The sequence below is a fragment of the Helianthus annuus genome, chromosome 12 (assembly GCF_002127325.2).
Source record: "Helianthus annuus cultivar XRQ/B chromosome 12, HanXRQr2.0-SUNRISE, whole genome shotgun sequence".
Taxonomy (NCBI): domain Eukaryota; kingdom Viridiplantae; phylum Streptophyta; class Magnoliopsida; order Asterales; family Asteraceae; genus Helianthus; species Helianthus annuus.
In genome coordinates, this window is record NC_035444.2 from 116,143,060 (window position 1) to 116,164,775 (window position 21,716).

At 34.7% G+C, this 21,716-nt stretch overlaps 1 protein-coding gene across 4 annotated transcripts in view; it reads right to left on the bottom strand.

Moving 5' to 3' along the window:
• Window positions 1–72: 72 nt before the first annotated feature.
• LOC110877727 (ABC transporter G family member 39) overlaps window positions 73–21,716 on the bottom strand; it is a 32,599-nt gene continuing 10,955 nt past the window's right edge. Inside the window, exons 2-22 of one of the 4 annotated variants that reach the window (XM_035981000.1) lie at window positions 14,509–14,629; window positions 14,338–14,426; window positions 14,174–14,258; window positions 13,954–14,095; window positions 13,820–13,875; window positions 8,666–8,756; window positions 7,486–8,386; window positions 7,229–7,389; window positions 4,424–4,527; window positions 4,119–4,284; window positions 3,702–3,785; window positions 3,437–3,564; window positions 2,833–3,165; window positions 2,448–2,738; window positions 2,204–2,287; window positions 1,995–2,128; window positions 1,685–1,912; window positions 1,389–1,560; window positions 963–1,217; window positions 347–857; window positions 73–208 (exon numbers count right to left, since the gene is read on the bottom strand). In XM_035981000.1, the coding sequence (XP_035836893.1) occupies window positions 591–857; window positions 963–1,217; window positions 1,389–1,560; window positions 1,685–1,912; window positions 1,995–2,128; window positions 2,204–2,287; window positions 2,448–2,738; window positions 2,833–3,165; window positions 3,437–3,564; window positions 3,702–3,785; window positions 4,119–4,284; window positions 4,424–4,527; window positions 7,229–7,389; window positions 7,486–8,386; window positions 8,666–8,756; window positions 13,820–13,875; window positions 13,954–14,095; window positions 14,174–14,258; window positions 14,338–14,426; window positions 14,509–14,629 (3,892 nt within the window). In that variant the 3' untranslated portion in view covers window positions 73–208; window positions 347–590. Of the gene's footprint in view, window positions 209–315; window positions 858–962; window positions 1,218–1,388; window positions 1,561–1,684; window positions 1,913–1,994; window positions 2,129–2,203; window positions 2,288–2,447; window positions 2,739–2,832; window positions 3,166–3,436; window positions 3,565–3,701; window positions 3,786–4,118; window positions 4,285–4,423; window positions 4,528–7,228; window positions 7,390–7,485; window positions 8,387–8,665; window positions 8,757–13,819; window positions 14,096–14,173; window positions 14,259–14,337; window positions 14,427–14,508; window positions 14,630–16,220; window positions 16,282–21,716 lie in introns of those variants that run through there. The other 3 variants (XM_035981001.1, XM_035980999.1, XM_022125920.2) reach the window with 3 other exon arrangements.

The window sequence follows — 21,716 nt, forward strand, 5'->3', positions numbered from 1 at the left end:
TAATTTCAATAACCACTAACATGTTACAATACGTTTAAAAGTTAGTGATTAATCATGTATTTAACAAATAGTTAGCTTGAATGAGAGAATCATCTATGATTTTAGCTACTTGTTTCTCGCTAGAATTCTCTCAATTCTCTTTCCACTTAATAATGGTATTAGAGCTTCTTGGATTCCATCGGGAGGTTTGCTGGAGATGAGGACAACACTACAAAGGTAATTAACAAGAAGAGAAATGCGATCAATACCCGCCCGCAATCAGGAAATGGAAAAGTTGATCAAAAGAGCATGAAAATCTCTGTTATGACATAAAAGTTGTTCAAAGAAAAATACCAACATTGATTACCTTTGGCAAATATATAAAAAGTCATCAGAATTTCAGTTGATTGTAGCAATGTCAATGACAATTTCATTCAACGAGACAAGAAGCCCGAAAGTTAAATGACGACTTCCCTCGTTATCATCATATGGTTGATATGGGCATAGGCCAGAACACTTCTCTTTGACCATTAGTTTTACAATTATTCAGGAAAGTTTTGCTAAAAAAATCAAATTGATTACATGTAAATAAGGGAATGAGATAAATATTATCAATGCTGAAAATTAAGGAACTTCATGGCGCAGAGGAAAGCAAAGAAAAAAAGAAGGATCCAACCGATATGTGCTATCGCCACCACTGGAAGGAAGTCATATTCGTAACCCAAACCCTCTTTGATGAATCCTTTAACCGTCATGTTACCAGCTCCTAGCACCTCCACCATGGAAGTGTCCTCACCAATCTGCCCAGTTAAGAGACCATAGACTGACCAGCTCAGAGGGTTTGCCCAGTAATACCACCTGCACCATATTGGTATTTTCTGCAACAATATCCATGCTAAATTTCTTAGTTCCAGTATATTTAATATTATTTTTATTTTTTGTAACTTAAACTACGATGACGACTCTTGAAGATAATGACATACCGGTCTTGGGACTAAGAAACCAGAGAACAAGTTCCAAATGCAGCTGAAAAAATATATCAAAACAGCAGAAAGTTCGGGTGCTGGTGTCAATGCCATAGTCATCATGCCAAATAGAGTGAAGTAGATGAAACTCGTAAACAAATAGTAGTAGAAAGACCAAAATTTGGCAGCAGTCCACTCGAATCCAAACATCGGGTACAAAATGAAGGCATAAATAGTAGTCTGAATCGCTATGTATATAGACTCTATGGTAACCTGCACCGTGTCAGCATTTTAGTTATTATTAATTACAATATTATGGCTTCTATAACCTTCGAAATACTCCATTTTTTATTAAATGAGACAATTAACTAGCGATAACCAAACGCATTTGACCCACCCATTTTGCCACCTCTAAAAAACATGTCATTTCTGTTAATTCATTACCTGGGCAAGCGCATAAGGTAATGATGAATACATCCCAGCAGCCCTTTCCCGGTAGAAAACTATTCTCTCTACAGCAACAATAGGTTGCACGGTATTTTCATTCATAGATCCAAGGAAGAGAACGACAGCATATAGAGCTCCGGCCAAATCCACAAGATCTTGCACTTGTTGTCTGTGTACACAAACAAACTTGCAGTTAAGTGCTACAATGCAATATCACCCGGTTGAAGGTGTAGGCAACAAAATACGAGAAAGGAAAAAAAGTTTAATAAGGATCCTTGGTGTGAGATTCATACATCTGTTCACCCTTTTTGGAGAAAATAGCAGCAAACAGTGCACCCATAGCGATGGTGGTGATGAAGCGAAACACATTATATTGTGGGTTCCTCCAGTACGACCAATGTTGTTTCCACAAGCAGGCTTTGCATTGTATGATAAACGGTTGAGCATATTTAGTTGGGAAAAATAAATCCTTTGAACAACTTGGAGGGATACTAAGCTCCTTAATTAGGTTTTCATTGACCCTATATAACATCCATGAACACATGTTAGATATATGGAGATTTAAGAAAACAATTACATGTTATAATCAACATTAGAGTTTACTGATAAAGGGTGGAGTTGACATAAATCTGAGCAAAGTCAACTTTCAGTTGAATTTCAGCCGAAGAAGAAGTCACTTCCAATACCCATGTGGCAGGATTATAACCATTCTTGATCTTTGGAATTCCTGGAATAGCCTATAGAAAATTATTCTGTAAGAAAATTTCACTTCAAGTCCCCAACAAAGAGTTAAATTGAGTTAATAGACTCACTTCAAAATGCTCCACAAGGTTGTGAGATTGATGCCCCAATGGTCCAGCATAGATAATCTGTCCTCCAATCTTCATTAAAAGTAACTGCAAACTAACACACTCAGATTACCATCGACAAAATAATACTTTTGGCATGAAATGAGAAGTCCATTTCAAGGGATCAATGTCTAATGATTCACTTGCGTATGCATAGATTAAAAAAATGTCTACTCATCTTACTACCTCTAGTTTGTATGCAACAAACCTCATCAAAAGATTCAAAAATGTCTATGCTTGGTTGGTGAACTGTGCAAACAACAGTCCTCCCTGTGTCAACTGTGTTTCTTACAGTACGCATGACAATGGCTGCAGATCTAGCGTCAAGACCAGATGTTGGTTCATCCATGAAGATGATGGATGGGTTCGCCACCAACTCTACCGCTACTGTCAGCCTCTTCCGTTGTTCTATTGTAAGACCATTTACTCCCGGAAGCCCAACTATACCATTCCTCAATGGTTGAAGCTCAACTAGTTCCATTAATTCATCAACAAATATCTATAATACACATTAATCATAAATACAGTAGATTTTATACTTAGTTAGTGATATTGAAATCCCAAAAGACATCAGAGGTTAAATAACTTAATACCTTGCGTGTTCTTGCATTAACATCTGAAGGCAGACGAAGCCATGCAGAGTATAAAAGAGACTCATAAACAGTCACATTCGGCGAGTGAATATCATTTTGTTCACAATAACCACTAACACGAGCAAATGTTGGTTGATTCTTTGGGTACCCAGAAATGAAGATATTTCCTTCGGTGTATCCACCAGTCTTCCGGCCTGCTAACACATCCATTAAGGTTGTCTTTCCAGCACCACTTACACCTATAAGTGCAGTCAATATCCCCGGTCTAAAAGCACCACTAACATCCTTGAGCAATTGCAGTCGATTATCTTTAATCCCTCTAGCCTTCATCTCCTGGTCATATATTAGTGATGATCAGGGGTTGTAAAATGGCTAGGCAAGGAGGTAACAGTTAACCATTTTTTTTTCTTTTTTATTTGACATTTGTAGATAGTTATTGCATTAACCAAACTATAGCACTATAATAATAATAATAACAAGTCAGTAAAGCGAGTTAAAAGGTTTTATGCATATTTAAATTACTATTAACCTTTTGTATTTATATATGAAGATGCAGAGAACAGAGAAAATATAAAGAGTGAAGGTTTTAAAGAAAGTTACTAACAGAAGGTGTATCGATATAATAGTTGACATGGTTGAAAGCAAGTGTAAGAGGTTGAAATGGTAAAACCATTCGTCTTTCCACGATTGGATTGTTTCTTCCTGGATTGCTTCTCACAGCCATATCAATACCTTCATAAGCATTTAGAACTTGTCAAAATAATCCATTACCTATTTATTCTTTCATGCTTGATTCTTTGCTCTTGATTTCATTTCACATTATTCCAAGGCTAGGCCTCATGATAGGAATGTTAAAGGCAAAGGCTCACCTTCACAAACATCTTCTCTTCTATCATTGATAGAGTTCTTGATCTCATTTTCCTCTCTGATCACTGGTTTAGCATCACCGAAAGCTGAAAGAAAAGGACGTAAAATGTCAAAGCTAATTTACGAATCTAGAAGGAAGATTGGGAGGTTGGGGTGCTTTAATTTGCATTTTGAACAAAAAAGAATGCCGTAGATAATGTCTGGATGTTCTTTTTTTGTTGAACTATGTAGTAATTCATTAGATTTGAGGTACGAGTGTTTGAAAAATTCTTGCAATTAAGATATATATATATATTAGTATAAATATCACATTCTTTTTTTACCGTTTGGTAATTAGAACTAGTTTATCCAAACAGTAAATGCTGATAATAATTAGTATAAGCGCAAATCCAAACACCTTTTTAATGCAAGGTACCTACGATTCAAAAAAGTTAAAGCTATGATGCATAATATGTTGAAGACAATTGATAATCCAAAGAGGACTCCAAGACATATCCAGAACCAATATTCCTTTGTATAAAAACTTCGTGATTTGAGAAGGGCTTCCCCTACGGTTGACGCATTAATCCGCACATCTATATTAGGCTGCAAGTAGAAGACTTTAATTAAGATGCAATGAGAAGCATATTAAATAGATTCTTTAGCTGTAAATACATACATACACACATATATGTTAATAACATAGATGTTCATATGAAAAAGTATAGTATTCAAGAAAACCTACAGTACTCCATCTTTTGTCAAGAAACTCATTTATAACCAAAGCATTCTGTGCATACATCATAGGAGAGGTATAGAATCCCCATGTTATCCATCGCTTGCTATCATCTGAAATTACAACATTAGATTTGTCAATTTTTTTTTGCTTTGGTGGAAATGTTATTCCTTTGGATCACAAACTATGTCAAATATATATCAGATAGCTATAACCAAAACTCAAACCTTGAAGGCATTACAGGGATCAACTTTGACCTATTTCGGGTGAAAACTGTTGGGGATCAGAAGACACATGTGCAGCGGAATCATGTATTAGGTTTGTGTTATCGTGTGTGATTGATCCGAATTGGATATGCATTGTATAAAGTGATGAACGATATCGATGAATCACAAGAACAATGATTAGTGGACAATTCTTGCAGTGAATAAGAATGTCTTGATAACCGGAGTGTTTGCCGGCAATACAATATATATACATAGTTTTTGGCGGTTGATTTTTGGCGGGTAACTGCCTCCGGTAGTTATTCGAATTTGATCACCCGCTTATCACCGGCCAATGCATTCCCTTATCATCTAATAATCCGAGTTCATATCATACATATTATCTACTTATAATGTTCGAATAACTATAATCATAAACTTATAAACATAACAAAGTTTAATATGACTAACATAACCCCCCTTAAACTTGGTTATGTTTTCCGGCTCGCTCCATGACACTCCGATTTGCTTCTTCGACGGCCCATCTCACATAATTGAAATTAAACCGCTTCCTCCTTTTAACTTTATTCCAGTCATCATCATCAACTCCAGCGAAGAGTGCAACCTGTGCCGGTCCTACAGGTTCTTGTTGAATTTCGCTTGCACTTTTCGGTCTTCTATGGCAGCCGGTGGAGGACCCTCCTTCTTCAAACACCATCTCCTTCTCCTGCACTTTCCCTTGAACAGTTTTGAATTTATAATAATAATCTAGGATGTCAAGATACATGGCATAAGTGACCCTCATGTAGTCTCCGTCTTCATATTCAGATCCTAGATCTTTTGCAATTGCAGGCCACAAGTTTTCTGTTGTTACATCCCTGTAACCACCGTCCACAGCCACCAGTATATATAGACTTAACAAGTCTATTTTTCTCTTGTTTGGAGTAAATGGTGGAACTGGTCTAGTAGTAATTCCCATGTATTCGAACAGGAACCATTTGACCATCTCTTCAAACTTTGATTCGAGTGTGTGTTTATATTTAAAAACAAACTCTCGATCATCAAGTAAATTCATGAATGCTTTACAGTCATCAAATTCATGGAATTCCATGGCTTTAATGATCATTAAACTCCAATCTGTCTCTTGTGAAGACAGATTGAGTTCTTCGAAATAAGAATTTAAATATCGCTCTTTAAATTCATCATCAAACACATTTTCATCGAGTATACCCTGTTTTTCTTTTAACCCAATCTCCTCCTCCCTTGTCAGTCCACTCGCTTCATTAACCGAATTGTTCACCGGAATAGAGAACATAGGAAAGATTTTGCAAGTATCACCGTCCTTGTTGACAGTGTATCCTTGCATTGTCAATTGATCCATGCTCAAGATATTCCGGTCTAACTCCGGAGAATAGAAAACGCTTTGAATTCTCATGGTTTCGTTGCATGTTTTAATTTCTACTGATCCAACCCCTCGCGTAAATAGGAAGTTGTTTTCCACAGATTGTGTATCAACCCCAATAATATGCTTAATACGTTTAAACACATTTAAGTTTCCAGCCATGTGATGTTTAAATACAGAACTGACGTACCAAATATCGCTCCATAGCCCTCCTTCGGTACCGACGACAATCATCTCCTGATGATCTCTGACTCCTTCCTTTTTCTGTATTCCCGTATTCACCGCTTGCCGGATTAGTTGGGTTGCCTCATCCGTTTCTTTCTTCAGACATGAATAAATCTGGTGCCCCGGTTTATGACAGTAAAAATATGTTTTCTCCCGATGACTTCGCTTGTACTTGCCGCTCATCTCATCTGTACAATGTTGGCATGGTAACAGAGTGGACGTTGATTGAATTTCGGTCTTCTTCTTTCCCGTTGATGCTCTGATACCACTATGTTGGGGATCAGAAGACACATGTGCAGCAGAATCATGTATTGGGTTTGTGTTATCGTGTGTGATTGATCCGAATTGGATATGCATTGTATAAAGTGATGAATGATATTGATGAATCACAAGAACAATGATTAATGGACAATTCTTGCAGTGAATAAGAATGTCTTGATAACCGGAGTGTTTGCCGGCAATACAATATATATACATAGTTTTTGGCGGGTAACTGCCTCCGGCAGTTATTCGAATTTGATCACCCGCTTATCACCGGCCAATGCATTCCCTTATCATCTAATAATCCGAGTTCATATCATACATATTATCTACTTATAATGTTCGAATAACTATAATCATAAACTTATAAACATAACAAAGTTTAATATGACTAACAAAAATGGTCCACATTGGGTTAAGTTTTATCATACCTAACGTGATATAAATTTTTATTAAAAAAAGTAGTCATGATTTAAGTTACTAAGCTTAAAAAACGGACAATGAAGTGTTGGTCAGTCAACCACACACGATCTTTTGTAGCAAACCTTGCCATGACTCTTTTCTTCATATTATCAAACGGAAATCTAAATCGATAAATACTAAACATAATTGATCTCAGACAAACTTTATCTTTTCCTTCTTTTCTTGATTAGTTCCATCAATTACAACCCAGCCCACCAGACCATCCATTTTCCAAGGATATCAAGAGAAAGAAAACTGTACCCTTAGCGACTACAAATCCTCCAAGGGTGACTATCATCATCATAATGAAAGGTCCCAAAGTGTTAGAAAGTACTTCTGTTCTGGCAACAGCAGCAATCAATCGAAAAAGAGATGAAGTCATTTGATGTACAACAAAGAAGGTCAAGAATTGTCGACCGAATCTGAACCACAAAAAGTGTTTATTTCAATGTTGAAGAAACTGAATAATAAGTTTATAAAAATCAATGATAGATGGAGAAAAGAACTACTTATTTTACCTGGTGGCATCTGGAGCATACCCTATGGTGTAATATGTAAGAATCACCCAGATTCCTGATTCCATCAAAGATAAGGGTATTCTAAGTAGCCAAATAGGAAGAGCAAATGCCCATGATGGGTACAACAATGAATCTCTTTGTTTATAGAAAACTGGAAGCCTCATAACTGTCAGTGCAAGCTCGGACATCCCATTAAACATTATAATAACGAGACCAAAGAAAAGTGAACCAAAAAACTTCATGCCATCTTCCAAGTTTCCTGCATGCATATTAGTTCTGAAAAACACAGCCATGCCCATCAGTGACATAAATGTTAACTGGACTGTCTTAAAAATGTAAAGCATCGAGTTACGCTTTGATAACAACCACTCCCTATCAAAGCAAGCTTTCAGTAGTTCAATATTAGATATTCCATACTTTTCTTTAACCAGAGCATCTGGATGTGTGTTGGATTTATCATAAGGAATATGAATATCTGTTTCAAGTTTCTGTCCGATGTGAAAAGACTTAAACGCTCTTGAAAATTCACCGACTGTAATGTATCTGTATGGTTGATCTTTAATGAACCAGTATTGTTCTTGGTCCTTTCTTGAAGTTACCTCTTGAAGGAAGTCAGCTACCCCCTTCCTTTCTGGGCACTTGAATCCCATCAACTCAAAAAATTCAATAACATTATCACAAGGACCTTGATACACAATCTGGCCTTCTGACATCAATATGACATCATCAAAGAGTTTGTATGTCTCAGGGTCAGGTTGCAAAAGAGAGATGACCATTGTTAAGTCCATTACATGAACCATCTGTCTTAAGAACTTGATGATACGACAAGTGGTGGAGCTGTCCAGTCCATTCGATATTTCGTCCATGAAAAACACATTTGCAGGCCCAACTAAGATCTCTCCTGCATGAAATTATTGTCAAAAAAGAAACCAAATAATGTGGTTTACTACATATTTTTTACATGTTTGAAATGCAAAAACATTACCTGAATTGTTTCATTCATAGAAACTTTCATTGTTTCAATTGTAATTTTCTCATCTCTAGTAAATTAAGTGAATCATTGTATCATGTTAGAAAGTCTCTATGGCCCACCAATTCTATGAAAGTAATTTATAAAAGTTCCCAAAAATGTGTTTGATACAAACAAACTCATACACATCAACAACAATATAGAACATACCAATAGTGACACGTTTCTTTTCCCCGCCAGAGATACCTCTTCTCATTTGATCACCAACCATAGAATCAGCACAAGTTTCCAGCCCAAGTATCTAGAAAACAAATATAGTAAAATTAATTTGTTGTTGGTAACTCTAGTGTCATCAGCATATAGTACTTTGACTTGAAAACTAAAACCGAAAAGTTGAAGTAATGGTACAAGTTAGTACATGTCAAGTCAGCTAAAATTTGGTCGTCTCAGCAAATTTACTTATGGACAACTAATTTTCATTTTTGGGTTGACATTGATCTAATGAAGGTTTTTGATACTTATCCAACTGACCTAACGGGTCAAATTAACCCATTTCCTGTTGATGATCCTAGACCCATGACCCAGTTAAATGACCCAACTAATTGCAGTCAAATGGCTCAATTAATTGTAGTTCTGACCCAGTCAAAAGACCCAGTTAACTGCAACGTTAATCGAGGGGGAAACTGATGTAATGTGGGGACATGTTAATGGGCAGTTACTTAGTATCTTGTGTCTTTAAATAAGTTGTTTAAGGTGAGAATAAGGTGTCTTGGATATTTTGTTTGTATTGTGATCTGTGATCAGAAATCTAGGAGACTAGCCTCTCTCGAATCGGGCCAACTATCATGTTTATTCTTGTTTCAATGTAATGTGGGGATATGTTAATGGGCAGTTACTTAGTATCTTATGTCTTTAAATAAGTTGTTTAAGGTGAGAATAAGGTGTCTTGGATATTTTGTTTGTATTGTGATCTGTGATCAGAAATCTAGGAGACTAGCCTCTCTCGAATCGAGCCAACTATCGTGTTTATTCTTGTTTCAATTTAATAAGATTTTCAATATCTATCACCAACAATCACACCGGTTCTACGAGTACCCTTTCCCATGTTCTTTACAACCACTCCCATACAAGGGACATACTTTCCAACAGCTCATGTATCACCAAACGCATCATCACCAACTTCATCCGGATGTCGCAATGACCTGCCAAATCAATATGGGATGGCACAAAGTTTTGTTTTCGACACCGGCCTGCAACAAGCTCATAACTTTGCTACTTGCCACCATCTCTCCATCGAATCGTTCAAGGAACAACTAATGATTTAGACGGATCAATTTTCATCAAATCGACTTGAGGGCAGGTCGGTTTTCTGGGCGGGATGTATTGATACTTATCCAACTGACCTAACGGGTCAAATCAACCCATTTCCTGTTGATGATCCTAGACCCATGACCCAATCAAATGACCCAACTAATTGCAGTCAAATGGCTCAATTAATTGTAGTTCTGACCCAGTCAAAAAACCCAATTAACTGCAACTTTAATCAAGGGGGAAACTGATGTAATGTGGGGACATGTTAATGGGCAGTTACTTAGTATCTTGGGGGGGGGGGGATATTCCACGGTCCTCCCAACCGCCGAGGTGATCCCACCTCGCAGACCGTCACCCAGCAAGCCTGAGTCTGGGGGTAAATCCGCTACCGTAGGGGCATTGGGAACGAGCAAGACTCGAACCCGCCACCTCTGGGTTAGAATGCGGGCTGGTGGCCATTGGGCTGACACCCAATGGTTAGTTACTTAGTATCTTGTGTCTTTATATAAGTTGTTTAAGGTGAGAATAAGGTGTCTTGGATATTTTATTTGTATTGTGATCTCTGATCAGAATTTAGAAGACTAGCCCCTCTCGAATCGGGCCAACTATCGTGTTTGTTCTTGTTTCAATTTAATAAGATTTCAGTATCTATCAGTTTTCCATTTTTCCATTGACCTTGTGCATGGTAATGCTTACTCTGATTTGAAAAACACCAAGATATTTGGTTATGATAATAATTACTAAACAAAATCTGCATTTCATTCCAACTTATTTCCTGCAGGTTGCGTGCTGACATTCTGACTAAGTGCTTTCAAAGAGAAAATTCAGCAGTACTTAGAGCAAGCTGGGTATATTTGACTTACATACCATTATGTTCCAAAACTGTTATAAATCAAGCATTATGTGTATGACTATAACGAATGTCGTGTTCTCACAATGAGTGGATGTGATGACTATAATGTTCATTTCTTAGTACCACATACAATACAAGAATTACCTATCAATAGCGGCGACATCATTTAGCAGAGACAAGCCAGATGTCGCCGCTATTGGTTGATCCGGGAACGCGGTGTCCCACGTTAAACCCCAGCCACACAATTGTTATCCTGATCCAACGGTTGGGGTTTAATCACACCTTCAGCAACGACGTTAGGGCAATAGCGGCGACACAATGTCGCCCCTATTGGTTTTTCGCATATACAACAACTATAAGCGCGATTTTCTTCCCTCTCTTCCCATCCCCCCTCCCCAAACCTTCATCTCTCTCACGGCTTCTCCCCTAAATTGGCTCATTCTGCTCATTTTCACTCAATTCTACTTCAAATTGGTTAGCATTGTTTGTTTTAGGTTGAATTTCTTATTTATTTTGATAATTTCTTGATTTTTGGTGTATGTATGTATGTGTGTATGCTAGAGAATTCTGGTCACCAACCACGTCTCCGCCACCACCACGAGTAGAAAGAACACTTTGAAGGTTAGTTTCCTATTTATTTTTGTTCAAGATGAGAAATTGTGTAATTTTAAGTTTGTGTAAGCATGTAAATGGTGAAAATTTGTGTATGTAAATGTGTTTAATTAGTGAAAATGTGTGTATGTTAGTATGTTTGTGTGTATGTAAGTCTATGTATGTGTGTATGTAGGTGTATGTAAGTATATATGTGTGTATGTTTGTTTAAAGTATGCAAATGTATGTATGTATAAATTTTGTGTTTTTTTTGGTGAAATGTGTGTATGTAAGTATGTATGGTAGTATGCATGTGTGTATGTAACTTGGTATATGTGTATGTAAGTATGTAAATGTGTGTATAAAGTATGTAAATGTGTGTAAGTATGTATAAAATATGTGTTAATGTGTGTATATGTGTATGTTGGTGTGTAAGTGTATGTGTATGTAAATGTGTCTATGTTAGTTTGATAATTTGCATGTTTGTGTTTAGGTTAGAAAAAAAGTTATGTTTAAGTTTGACAAAGATATATGTCTATGTTTAGTTAGGTTTGAAATTGATATTACATTGCCTAAAAGTTATTATATTGGTTTATGAAATATCCATCCGAAATTAAAATCATCATTTAAAACATAACGAGTTTAGAAAATACCCCTTCAAAATTGAAATCATCATTTAAAAGATAACGAACATAGAAAATACCCGCTTGAAATTGAAATTATCATTTAAAACATAACGAGCTAAGAAAATACCCGATCGAAATTGAAAAAATCATTAAAAACATAACGAGCTCAGAAAATACCCGCCCGAAATATAAACTATTAACAAGCTTAAAAAATGCGCCCGATATTGAACTCATCATTTTAAACATAATGAACTTAGAAATACCCGCCCAAAGTTGACTTAGAAATTAATTTCGGGTTGTCCCCGTTTAGTTTGGGACTGCTTTTTGAATACTTTATCTCATTTAGGATTTGAATCTGTATTACATGATTGTTTGTTTAAGAAGGATTCGGTTATCATTTTCTCTTTGCTCCTCGGGTATATATATATATATATATATATATATATATATATATATATATATATATATATATATATATATATATATATATATATATATTCTTGCATATATACTTATACTTCGGAGCTAAGAGGAAATGTTGCTGGATTTTTTTTTTAAACAAAGAATCATGTAATACACATTCGTATATGAGATAAAGTGTTCAAAAGGTGGGTTTAGCAGCCCACCCTTTGTCTTGTAAACCCTAGATTAAATTATTTTTCAGCTGCATAATGCCTATTGATAAAAGCTGAATTGATTCTCCACGTCAATCACCTCACCACATGCAAGGACTCAAATCTTTTATCGAGATGTGCGAAAGATTGTTCAACAACGAAGAGAAAGTTAGATGTCCCTCAAAGAAATGTAAAAATTATGGCTTAATATCCATGACAAAAATGAAATACCATTTGAATGTTATCGGTTTTTGGGATAAGTACACGAAGTGGGTCTATCACGGCGAAACGCCTGGGCCTCTAATTGTAGAAGTAGATGAGGTTGCGCCACATGACGGTATGGAATCTAGAACAGGAATAGGTAATGGAAACCAAAGATGGACTACAACACGAGCAATGGGCCAGAAATCTAGCATAAGAACAGGTAGCATGAAATAGAAATCTAGGAGATGAACATGTAAGCCTTGACCGAATAGTGAACGACTCTAGAACTGAACAAGAACATGTAAGCCTTTATCAGAACAATCAGGCTAAAACTAGGGTTCTGACTAGTTTTCTCCAGCAGTAGAAGATTGGCCAAAGACGACAAGCGACGGACCTCGGTGGTGATGGTGTGTGGCGGATATAAGGCGGTGCATAGAAGTGTTTAATGTAGTGGTTAGGGCTATATGGTTCTAGGAAAGCAACGGACTATTGGTAGTTCTTGGAAAGAAATAGACTGGGGCAACAATTTGTAGAGAGTTGCAGAGTAGGGTGAAAGTTCGTTAAAGAATGAGGAGTACAAACTGACTGGAGATTGGAATCAATATTCAAAACTAGAAAAGGGAAGTCGTTGAAATCTAGTGATGAGCAATACTTTCCATCAATGACAGTTACTTTTCTTAAGGTAAACAATGCTTTCTAACAGCGAAAACTGCTTTCTAGAAAGAAACAATATTGTGGCATTGAACAATTTGGTGAATAGTGATTCCAGAGTGAACATTAATGTCGGCTAAAATAGGGTTAGTTTTTGTGTCTTACCAGAATAGATAACAAGATCTGGGACGTGAAATTTGGACAAATGCTAGTACAATGAAAAAGGATAGAAACTAAAACTTAGAAAGAACAAGGATTGGGCAACCATGGCCATGTCTAGGGTTTTTTGTTGTATCTAGAGCCTTAGCACTGATATCATGTAAAATAAACTAGAATGAATAACTGAATGTGGTAGTTAAAATGGTGAGGGAACCCTCAACTTATACATGTTAGAAACCAAAAACTCTAGACAAACTTATAATGGCCAATGGGTTAAAGATAACTAAACCCGGCCTAATAATAAACTAGTAATACGTACTTAAAATTAACAACTAATTTAGTAGATGCAACAAACCTTAAGAACATAATCGGTGATCAAATTTGTTTCGTTACTTGCATCCATGAATGTATCTGCATCAGGACCAGGCTTAGATCCTACTTTTTCAATATTCAATATTTCTCTAAGTAATTTGTATCTTGGCCCGATACCCAAGCATCGTCCTGAAAAATCCAATGTCTCTCTCACAGTCATCTCCCCAGTATGAAGATTATTTGGACTTATATAAGCACATGTTCTTTGAGGGATAAATTCAGAAAGTTGGTAGCCACAGTAGGTGACATTTCCAGATACCTGCTTTGAGAAACCATAATCCATCAACAAACAATCACAAGAAAACATCAAAATAATTGTAAAAGATTACTACAATACTTTCAAATCATTAGCAAGTTTTGCAGCAAGTGTTAGCAGCAATGTGGTTTTCCCTGCACCCGGAGGCCCTAGAAGCAGTGTCATCCTGTATTTTATTAGAAATTAGCAAAGATCCTAGCAAGCAAGATATTGGTATGATAATTAACTATTAAACAAGGAAGAACCTTGATGGTTTGATAATCCCACTAATTGATTGAAGAATCTTAATTTTTTTCTTCTTGGAGGGAGTGAGCCCGATATATTGGAGTGTGCTCTATGATTTGGTTTCATGAGATATTAAACGCAAAACATTAACATTACATATGGAGAAAAAATATATATAAGAGAAAGCACACCTCAATTGAGTTGATGGTAGCATTATATAGTGTGGGAAGAGCTCTATCACCGATATAAGCATCTCCTTCAACTAATAAATTCTCATATCTTACTTCAATTTTTGGTGTCTCAATCCCGACCCTAGATGAATTAATTAAAAAAAAAATAATAATTGTAAGATACATATTTTAACTAAATTATATACCTTACGAATATACATGACGCCATGGGCGTAACAAGGGGTCAAGTGTTTCTTTGACCCTGGTCAGTGTTGTTTTATTTTAAACTATGTTAACCCTAGAACTATAACTTTTGGTCTAAAGTTCATATACTGATACATTTAATTATTTCAAAATGAAAATCTCTGTCTAGGTATGCTAATTAAACAATTGTGTTTGCCTTATCGGGTTACTATGTCTTAACTTAAAATTACAAAAGAGGGGATTTCAAAAACCAAATTTACTAAATAGATATACATGAATCTTCAAACTATATAATCACGAAAAATTTAATATCTTATATTTGGACATGTTTAAATTGTGCGGATGTATGATTTATTTTTCTGTTAGTTAGTACTTGGTAGTTTTTTTTTTTTTTTTTTTTTGTCTTTAGATTGCGGTTATCTTGAGAACTCGATCCAACTATTACGAGAATCGATAAAACTTGCAAGAAACAATCAGAATTACTAATTATTATGAATAGAGTAAATTACAATTTTTGTACTTTATGTTTACATCAAATTGCAGGCGATGTCCTTTACCTTTAAAATTGACAGGTTTTGTACTTAATGTTTCAAAATCTTGCACGGTATGTCCTTTTAGCCTAGCCCAGTTTTTTTTTTTGTTAAATCTGATCAACCAAGGGTATTTTAGTCTTCTTACCCTATTTATTTAACATCATTTTAAAAATAAAACAAAATAATTAATAACTCTACCTATATTCAAAAGTAAATCACTGCTCTTATCGCATAAAATTATGAGCACTAAACTGAAAACTAAATCATCTGATTCACATAAGATTATGAACAGTAACAATTTCACGAACTGTATCGAACAGATTGAAAGAAGTATTCAAATAACTGAGCCAAAATTCGAAGGATGTTGTTGAGATTAAGAGGTTCGTAGCGTCTTCGTCTTGAATTCGAGATCATCGTCTTTCTATGGTTTGGTTGAGTCCAATTGAAGCCTTTATCAGTGGAAAGAAATCAAACTAAGCAGCCATGTAACTAAACTTGAAAATGACGATTAAGAATTTGAGGGAGAGCAAAAGACAAAATTCAATGGTTGTGAGAGTCCTGGTGTTTGTTTGAACAGTGGTTGGTGGTGGTGAAATTGTATTTCAGATTTATTGGTTTTTAATCGGGTACTTGTAATCGGGTCTTAAGAAATTGTAATTGTGTAACATCCGGTAAGAGCAGTGAGAAGATTTGCCGGTGGAGGCGGTGTGCCGGTGAAAGATTTCCGTGGTGATTTGCAGTTGGTGGCGGTGAAAGGTGGTTGGTGGTGGTGAAAGGTGGAGATGATGGTGGTGGTGGTGAAAGTGGGGAAGATGAAGTGGGTGGGGTTGGGTGGGATGATGGGTCCCACATAAATTATTGAATATAGGTAGAGTTATTAATTATTTTGTTTTATTTTTAAAATGATATTAAATAAATAGGGTAAAAGGACAAAAATACCCTTAGGTGGTCAGATTTAACAAAAGAAATAAACTGGGTTAGGCTAAAAGAACATACCGTGCAAGATTTTGAAACATTAACTGCAAAACCCGTCAACTTTAAAGATAGAGGACATCACCTGCAATTTAGTGTAGACATAAAGGACAAAACTTGTAATTTACTCTTAGAGTATTCTCATCCAAACCATCAAAATATGTCAGGGTAATTTTTATATTATAAAGGTTATAAAAAATGGTTGTGAGTGGAGGAGAGAGAAAATGTTACTGTTCATCTGTATATTTGGGGGGACACTGTTCACCCAGTATAATATTTTTTAATATATATTGAAAGTGGTTGTGAGTGAAGGAGAGAGAAAAATGTAATGATAATATTATTTAATTGAAAAGGAAAGATAAAAAGTATTTGTTTTTAGTGAAAATATATTAATATAGGAGTTATTTTTAGTGGAATGTATGTATAATTTGATGGATTGGATGAGAATGCTCTTATGAATAACATAGAAAATGTAATATACATGTTCTATCTATGATTAATTAATTACTCTCTTCTTTTTAAATTACTATTATCAAGTATTTTTTTTACACATGTATAAATGATAAAAACTTATACGATAAATTTACACATGTGTAAATTTATATAATATAAAAACGCATGTAAATTGATGCATATAACAATGTATGTTTAAATTGTAAAGATTGTATTACAGATAAAACTAATGATATTGATTGTTTTCCACTAAGTTCTTGCATTTTTTATGAGCGTCATTTACACATATATACATACAAATAACAATGTTAATTAAATAATAATGATGGTATTATAGAGTTCTCGTATTTTAGAGTTATATATATTCAGTGGGTAATATTAGAAAGTGGGAAACTGAAAAACAATTTATTTAATATATTAAATATATCATAAAATTTTAAGAATCCATAAAAAATGGGTAAAAATGTTTTTTTTTATATATAAAAATGAGTTTTTGGTATGTAAAACTAATGGTATCCTGATTCTCACTTTTTTATGGTTTCTTAGTGAACCTCACCGTATGTGTGTTATATGGACATGATCATGAAAAAATGTTGTGTTTAATTTTTTTGGGTTCAGTTTTAGTATTTAATTTTTAGAGGTTTGGGTTTAGGTTTAGCTTTATCACTAAAGTTTAGGGTTTAGTTTTTAGGGGTTTAGTAGTTTTTTTAATATATAACTTTTCCAACAAAGTGTAAGAAGTCATATCTTTGTGATATGTGTCAATTAGTTATTTTAATCAAAAGGAAATGATGGTAATTTGATAAGTATTTTAATTATGGAGTATATTATATCCTTAACTAACTAATGAGAATTATAAGGAAAATGAATATCTATTTGATTTCGAATGCGGCAGTTATCAACGATTATAATAAGATCGTTACAACATATTCACATTCAGTTTGTATTTCATCTGATTCGTCACATTGTGTATTATTACTAAAACACAACTGGTTTGTCACGTTGTGTTTTAGCAGTCAGTAACCTTAACTGGTCCGTCACATTGTGTTTCATCATAAAGAAATTCTTGATGTTATGTTTTAGCAGTCAATCACCAGTTCGTCACATTATGTTTTCACTAAAAGATACTACTATAAACACATCCAGTACCCAACATCAAGTGTAGTAAAACAAAGTACTATAATCAACTTAAGAAAAAAAAAACACATTGTCTTCAACAAAACATACTGAGTACATGTACATGAAAGATTTAATCACAAATAGGCTTTAACACATCAATCCTTAAATCAATATTAATGTAAAAAACAACACATTCACCACTAAAACACAATGTCAAACACACCTTTCAAATATTCCGAAGAAAACACATGAAAAAACATCTTTGATCTCTAAAACAAGAAGAAATAACGAAACCACAGATCTGATGTATCGAGTTATTTTTTTTTTGTATGATTTGGTGTTTTTGGGGTGTCCGATTAGAGAGAGAAAATCATGACAATTATGGAGGTGGTTTTATGATTGATAGTTATTTCCTTATCTAAAACCAGTTAAATGACACATTTACCACCAATCAATTAAATTAACCTATTTTTAAGACGTGAATATATATATATAGGGTCAGGATTTAGGGAAAACGATGAAAAGTGTAAGAATAGTGAGAACGCTTATGGATTGTCCGATCAAAACAATCTATGAACTAGATTGGCGCGTGGTATTTTCGTAAATAATATAAATTTTATTACATGGATGCGCTTCATTAAGGGTAAAAAAGGTAAAACATCCTTTCTTACATAAAACGCCATTGAAATATAAAACGCCAGGTAAATACAAAACGCCAATTTTATTACTGCATAGTTTTTTCTGTGTTTTAGTTAACGTCTTAGCCTACAAAAACGCCATAAAACGTAAAACGCCATAATATATAAATGCCAAGCCTTACATCCGGATAATTGTTAATTGCCTTTATTGTTATAATAATATCCCGCCTAAACTACGCGCCAAAAACATCGTATAAATAGAAACGTCTCAGCACCTTCCGTTGATCACACCAAAAGGATACACAAAACACAATGGTTCGTAAATACCACTGACTGTAAAATGCCAAAAGTTAGAGAAATCAACAATGGCAAACGTCATTTCTTTGATACTCAGTAATGTTCTGCATGAAGTTTCACTGAATGGTTTGTTAGGTGAGGGGAGTAAGATTTTCCTGCATGAGATGGACAAAATTCAAGAAAAAAAGACTGATGACACCAATGTGTCATTTTGTCTTCTTTGTTCTTGAAGAAGGTTTGGATGAGGAGAACAGACCGATCCCAGTGTAAATGCTACTTTGGCCTCGATGATGATAATGAAGATGACGAGCAAATAGCATCCACCCACACGGAGTCGATCTATGTCTCCAACATCCACAAACCACTTCAACACACGAACAAGAAAAAGAACCACGCCAAACCCAAAACGCCATTTATTTGTGACAGTTCTTATAGTTTTAAAAGAAGAAAGAGAGTGATGACAGTGAAGATTTGGATCATAAATTGCTTCTATTTGTTTTTTTAATATTCTTTTTCTGTTGTTTATTATGTAATTTTCAGCTAAGAACAACAATACATTAATTCTCTAATAAAAAAATATAATAAAATGCCAAACGGGCAAATGCTTGTGAAACGCCATCATGCCATAAAACGCCCAAACTACTAAACTATAATAAAATTACATTGGACAAGTACTATTATAATAAATCTAAAAAAAGGTTAAAACAATATGCAAGAGAATAAAACAAAGTGCCATCTTTATCTAAACGCCATTGTAAAACAAAACGCCATAAAGATGGGATGTGTTACAGCCATAAACAGATGAATCTGAAGCAAAACACAGTAACTACAAACAGTAAAATGAAGCGACAGAAACATAATTACTAACATTTAATATATTAAAAGCCAAATACATGGAGATTTGAATTTATTTATCTTTTCAAAACGTTATAATTACTTGTCACTGCGCGGGAAAAAAATCATTATAAAACATGAGAACACAACTTAACACACCAAACATTGTCTAAAAGGCCACATATTGTCCAAAATGCCAAAAACTAAAAAAATGGCTAAGGTTATTGCATGGAGGTTTAAAAGGTCGGAGAGACGATTCATCCTAAAGTTCTCTGATAGGAGAAAGGTGAAGGTCAGGACAATCAAAGCCATACTTGGTATGGCTGAAGGGGTTCAGAGGGATATTATGGCCCTTGGGGTTCCAATGGCCAACGATTGTGAAAGAACTCAAACGGTAATAAGAAGATTGGAGAGAAAATTTCGGGCAGAAGATGATGATGATGATGATGATATTGGCGATACTCCTCTACCAATAGTTAGCAGTTGGGTGGTGCATGAAGAAGCAGGAACGGTTGAAGTGACTTATAAACACGGGGTAAAATATTCATTGCCGATGGAGGAAATGTTGAAGACAGAGAGGCTATATCTACTTGAACAAGTCTGTGATTTAACACCTTCGAACGATGCAAGATCCAGGGTTGCAATGATATTCAAGTATAGGTTATGGCAAAGAAGAGACGAGATGATGGCGTTATACGCCAATCTAAAATATGATGATGAATCTGAATAAAGTGAGGAACAAAGCGATGGGTACAACTCTGATGTAATCCCATCCACAGAAGACTATTAGTTTATTTTGATTTTGTATTATTGTAATCTTAAAAAATATTAATCATTGGTAATCAATTATTAACAACGCCACGAACGCCAAAAAATGACATGGGAAACGCCATAAGGCAAAAAAATTAACTATGTGACACAAAAAAAAAAAATAATTCAATGAGACGGATAAAAAACAGTAAAACACCAAGTAATTAATGAATCTAGTTAACACCAGACGCCAAAAATGAAGCAGCATGTGACACACGAAATCGGGAAAAAAAGAATATTGAAAAAAGACAAAAAACCCCTCAGACCCTGATTATATCCCGTGCCACGTGTTCCATCAGGATGCGTTCTCACCGTTCTCACACTTTAGGACGTTTTCTCCTGATCCCGTACCTATATATATATATATATATATATATATATATATATATATATATAGGGATAGGTTAACGTACAATGGCCCTTATCGTACAATATGTACACGATCATCTCAGTCGTCCGATCTGGTGCGAATTCATTTTTGGACATGCGATTTGTGCTGAAAAACCAACATGCGAAATTGTTTGATATACCAACATGCGATTTCATCATATTACCAACATGCGAAATTGCTACAAAAAATCAACATGCGATTTCATCAAAAATACCAACATGCGATTTCGAAAACGCTTTTTTATAACTTGCGATTTCACAATATCGTACGTATTGTATGTTAAGTGATATTGTATTTTACACTTTCACTATATATATATATGTGTGTGTGTGTGTGTGTGTGTGTGTATAATGGAGAATTCAAATGAGAATAATTTTTTGTAAGAAGAAAAAAGAAGAAGTCTCAACCAATAAGAATGTTTCATTTTACTTCATTTAATATTTGCATTTAATTTTAATATAAGGGTATATTGGTATACTTACATAGATCATTAATTTGTATTCGTCCCTTTAAATAACTAACTAAATTAAATTTGTAACTCCTTTTCGAAATATATACTTTTTCAAATTAAAAAACAACTTAATTTAAAGTGTAGAATAAATTACTAGTTGTGTAGAATAAATTATGAGTTGTGTAGGATATATTTTGAGGTGTGCAGCATAAATTTCGACTGTGTAGGATAAATTTCTATAATATGTAGGGTATATGTAGGAAAATTTTGACATGTGTAGGTTTTGGAGATTATATGTAGGATAATTAATGATTAGTTGACTAATTAATTAAAAAGAGGAAAATTAATAAGATGAGTTATAAATGAAATAGTATTTTACTAATATGTCCTTTTTTCTTTTTCTTCTTTCAATAATTTTCTTCTCATATGATCCTCCCCCAATATATATATATATATATATATATATATATGGTGATGATCATTTATAAACTATCATTTATCGCGAGAACCACTTGTGAACACAACCA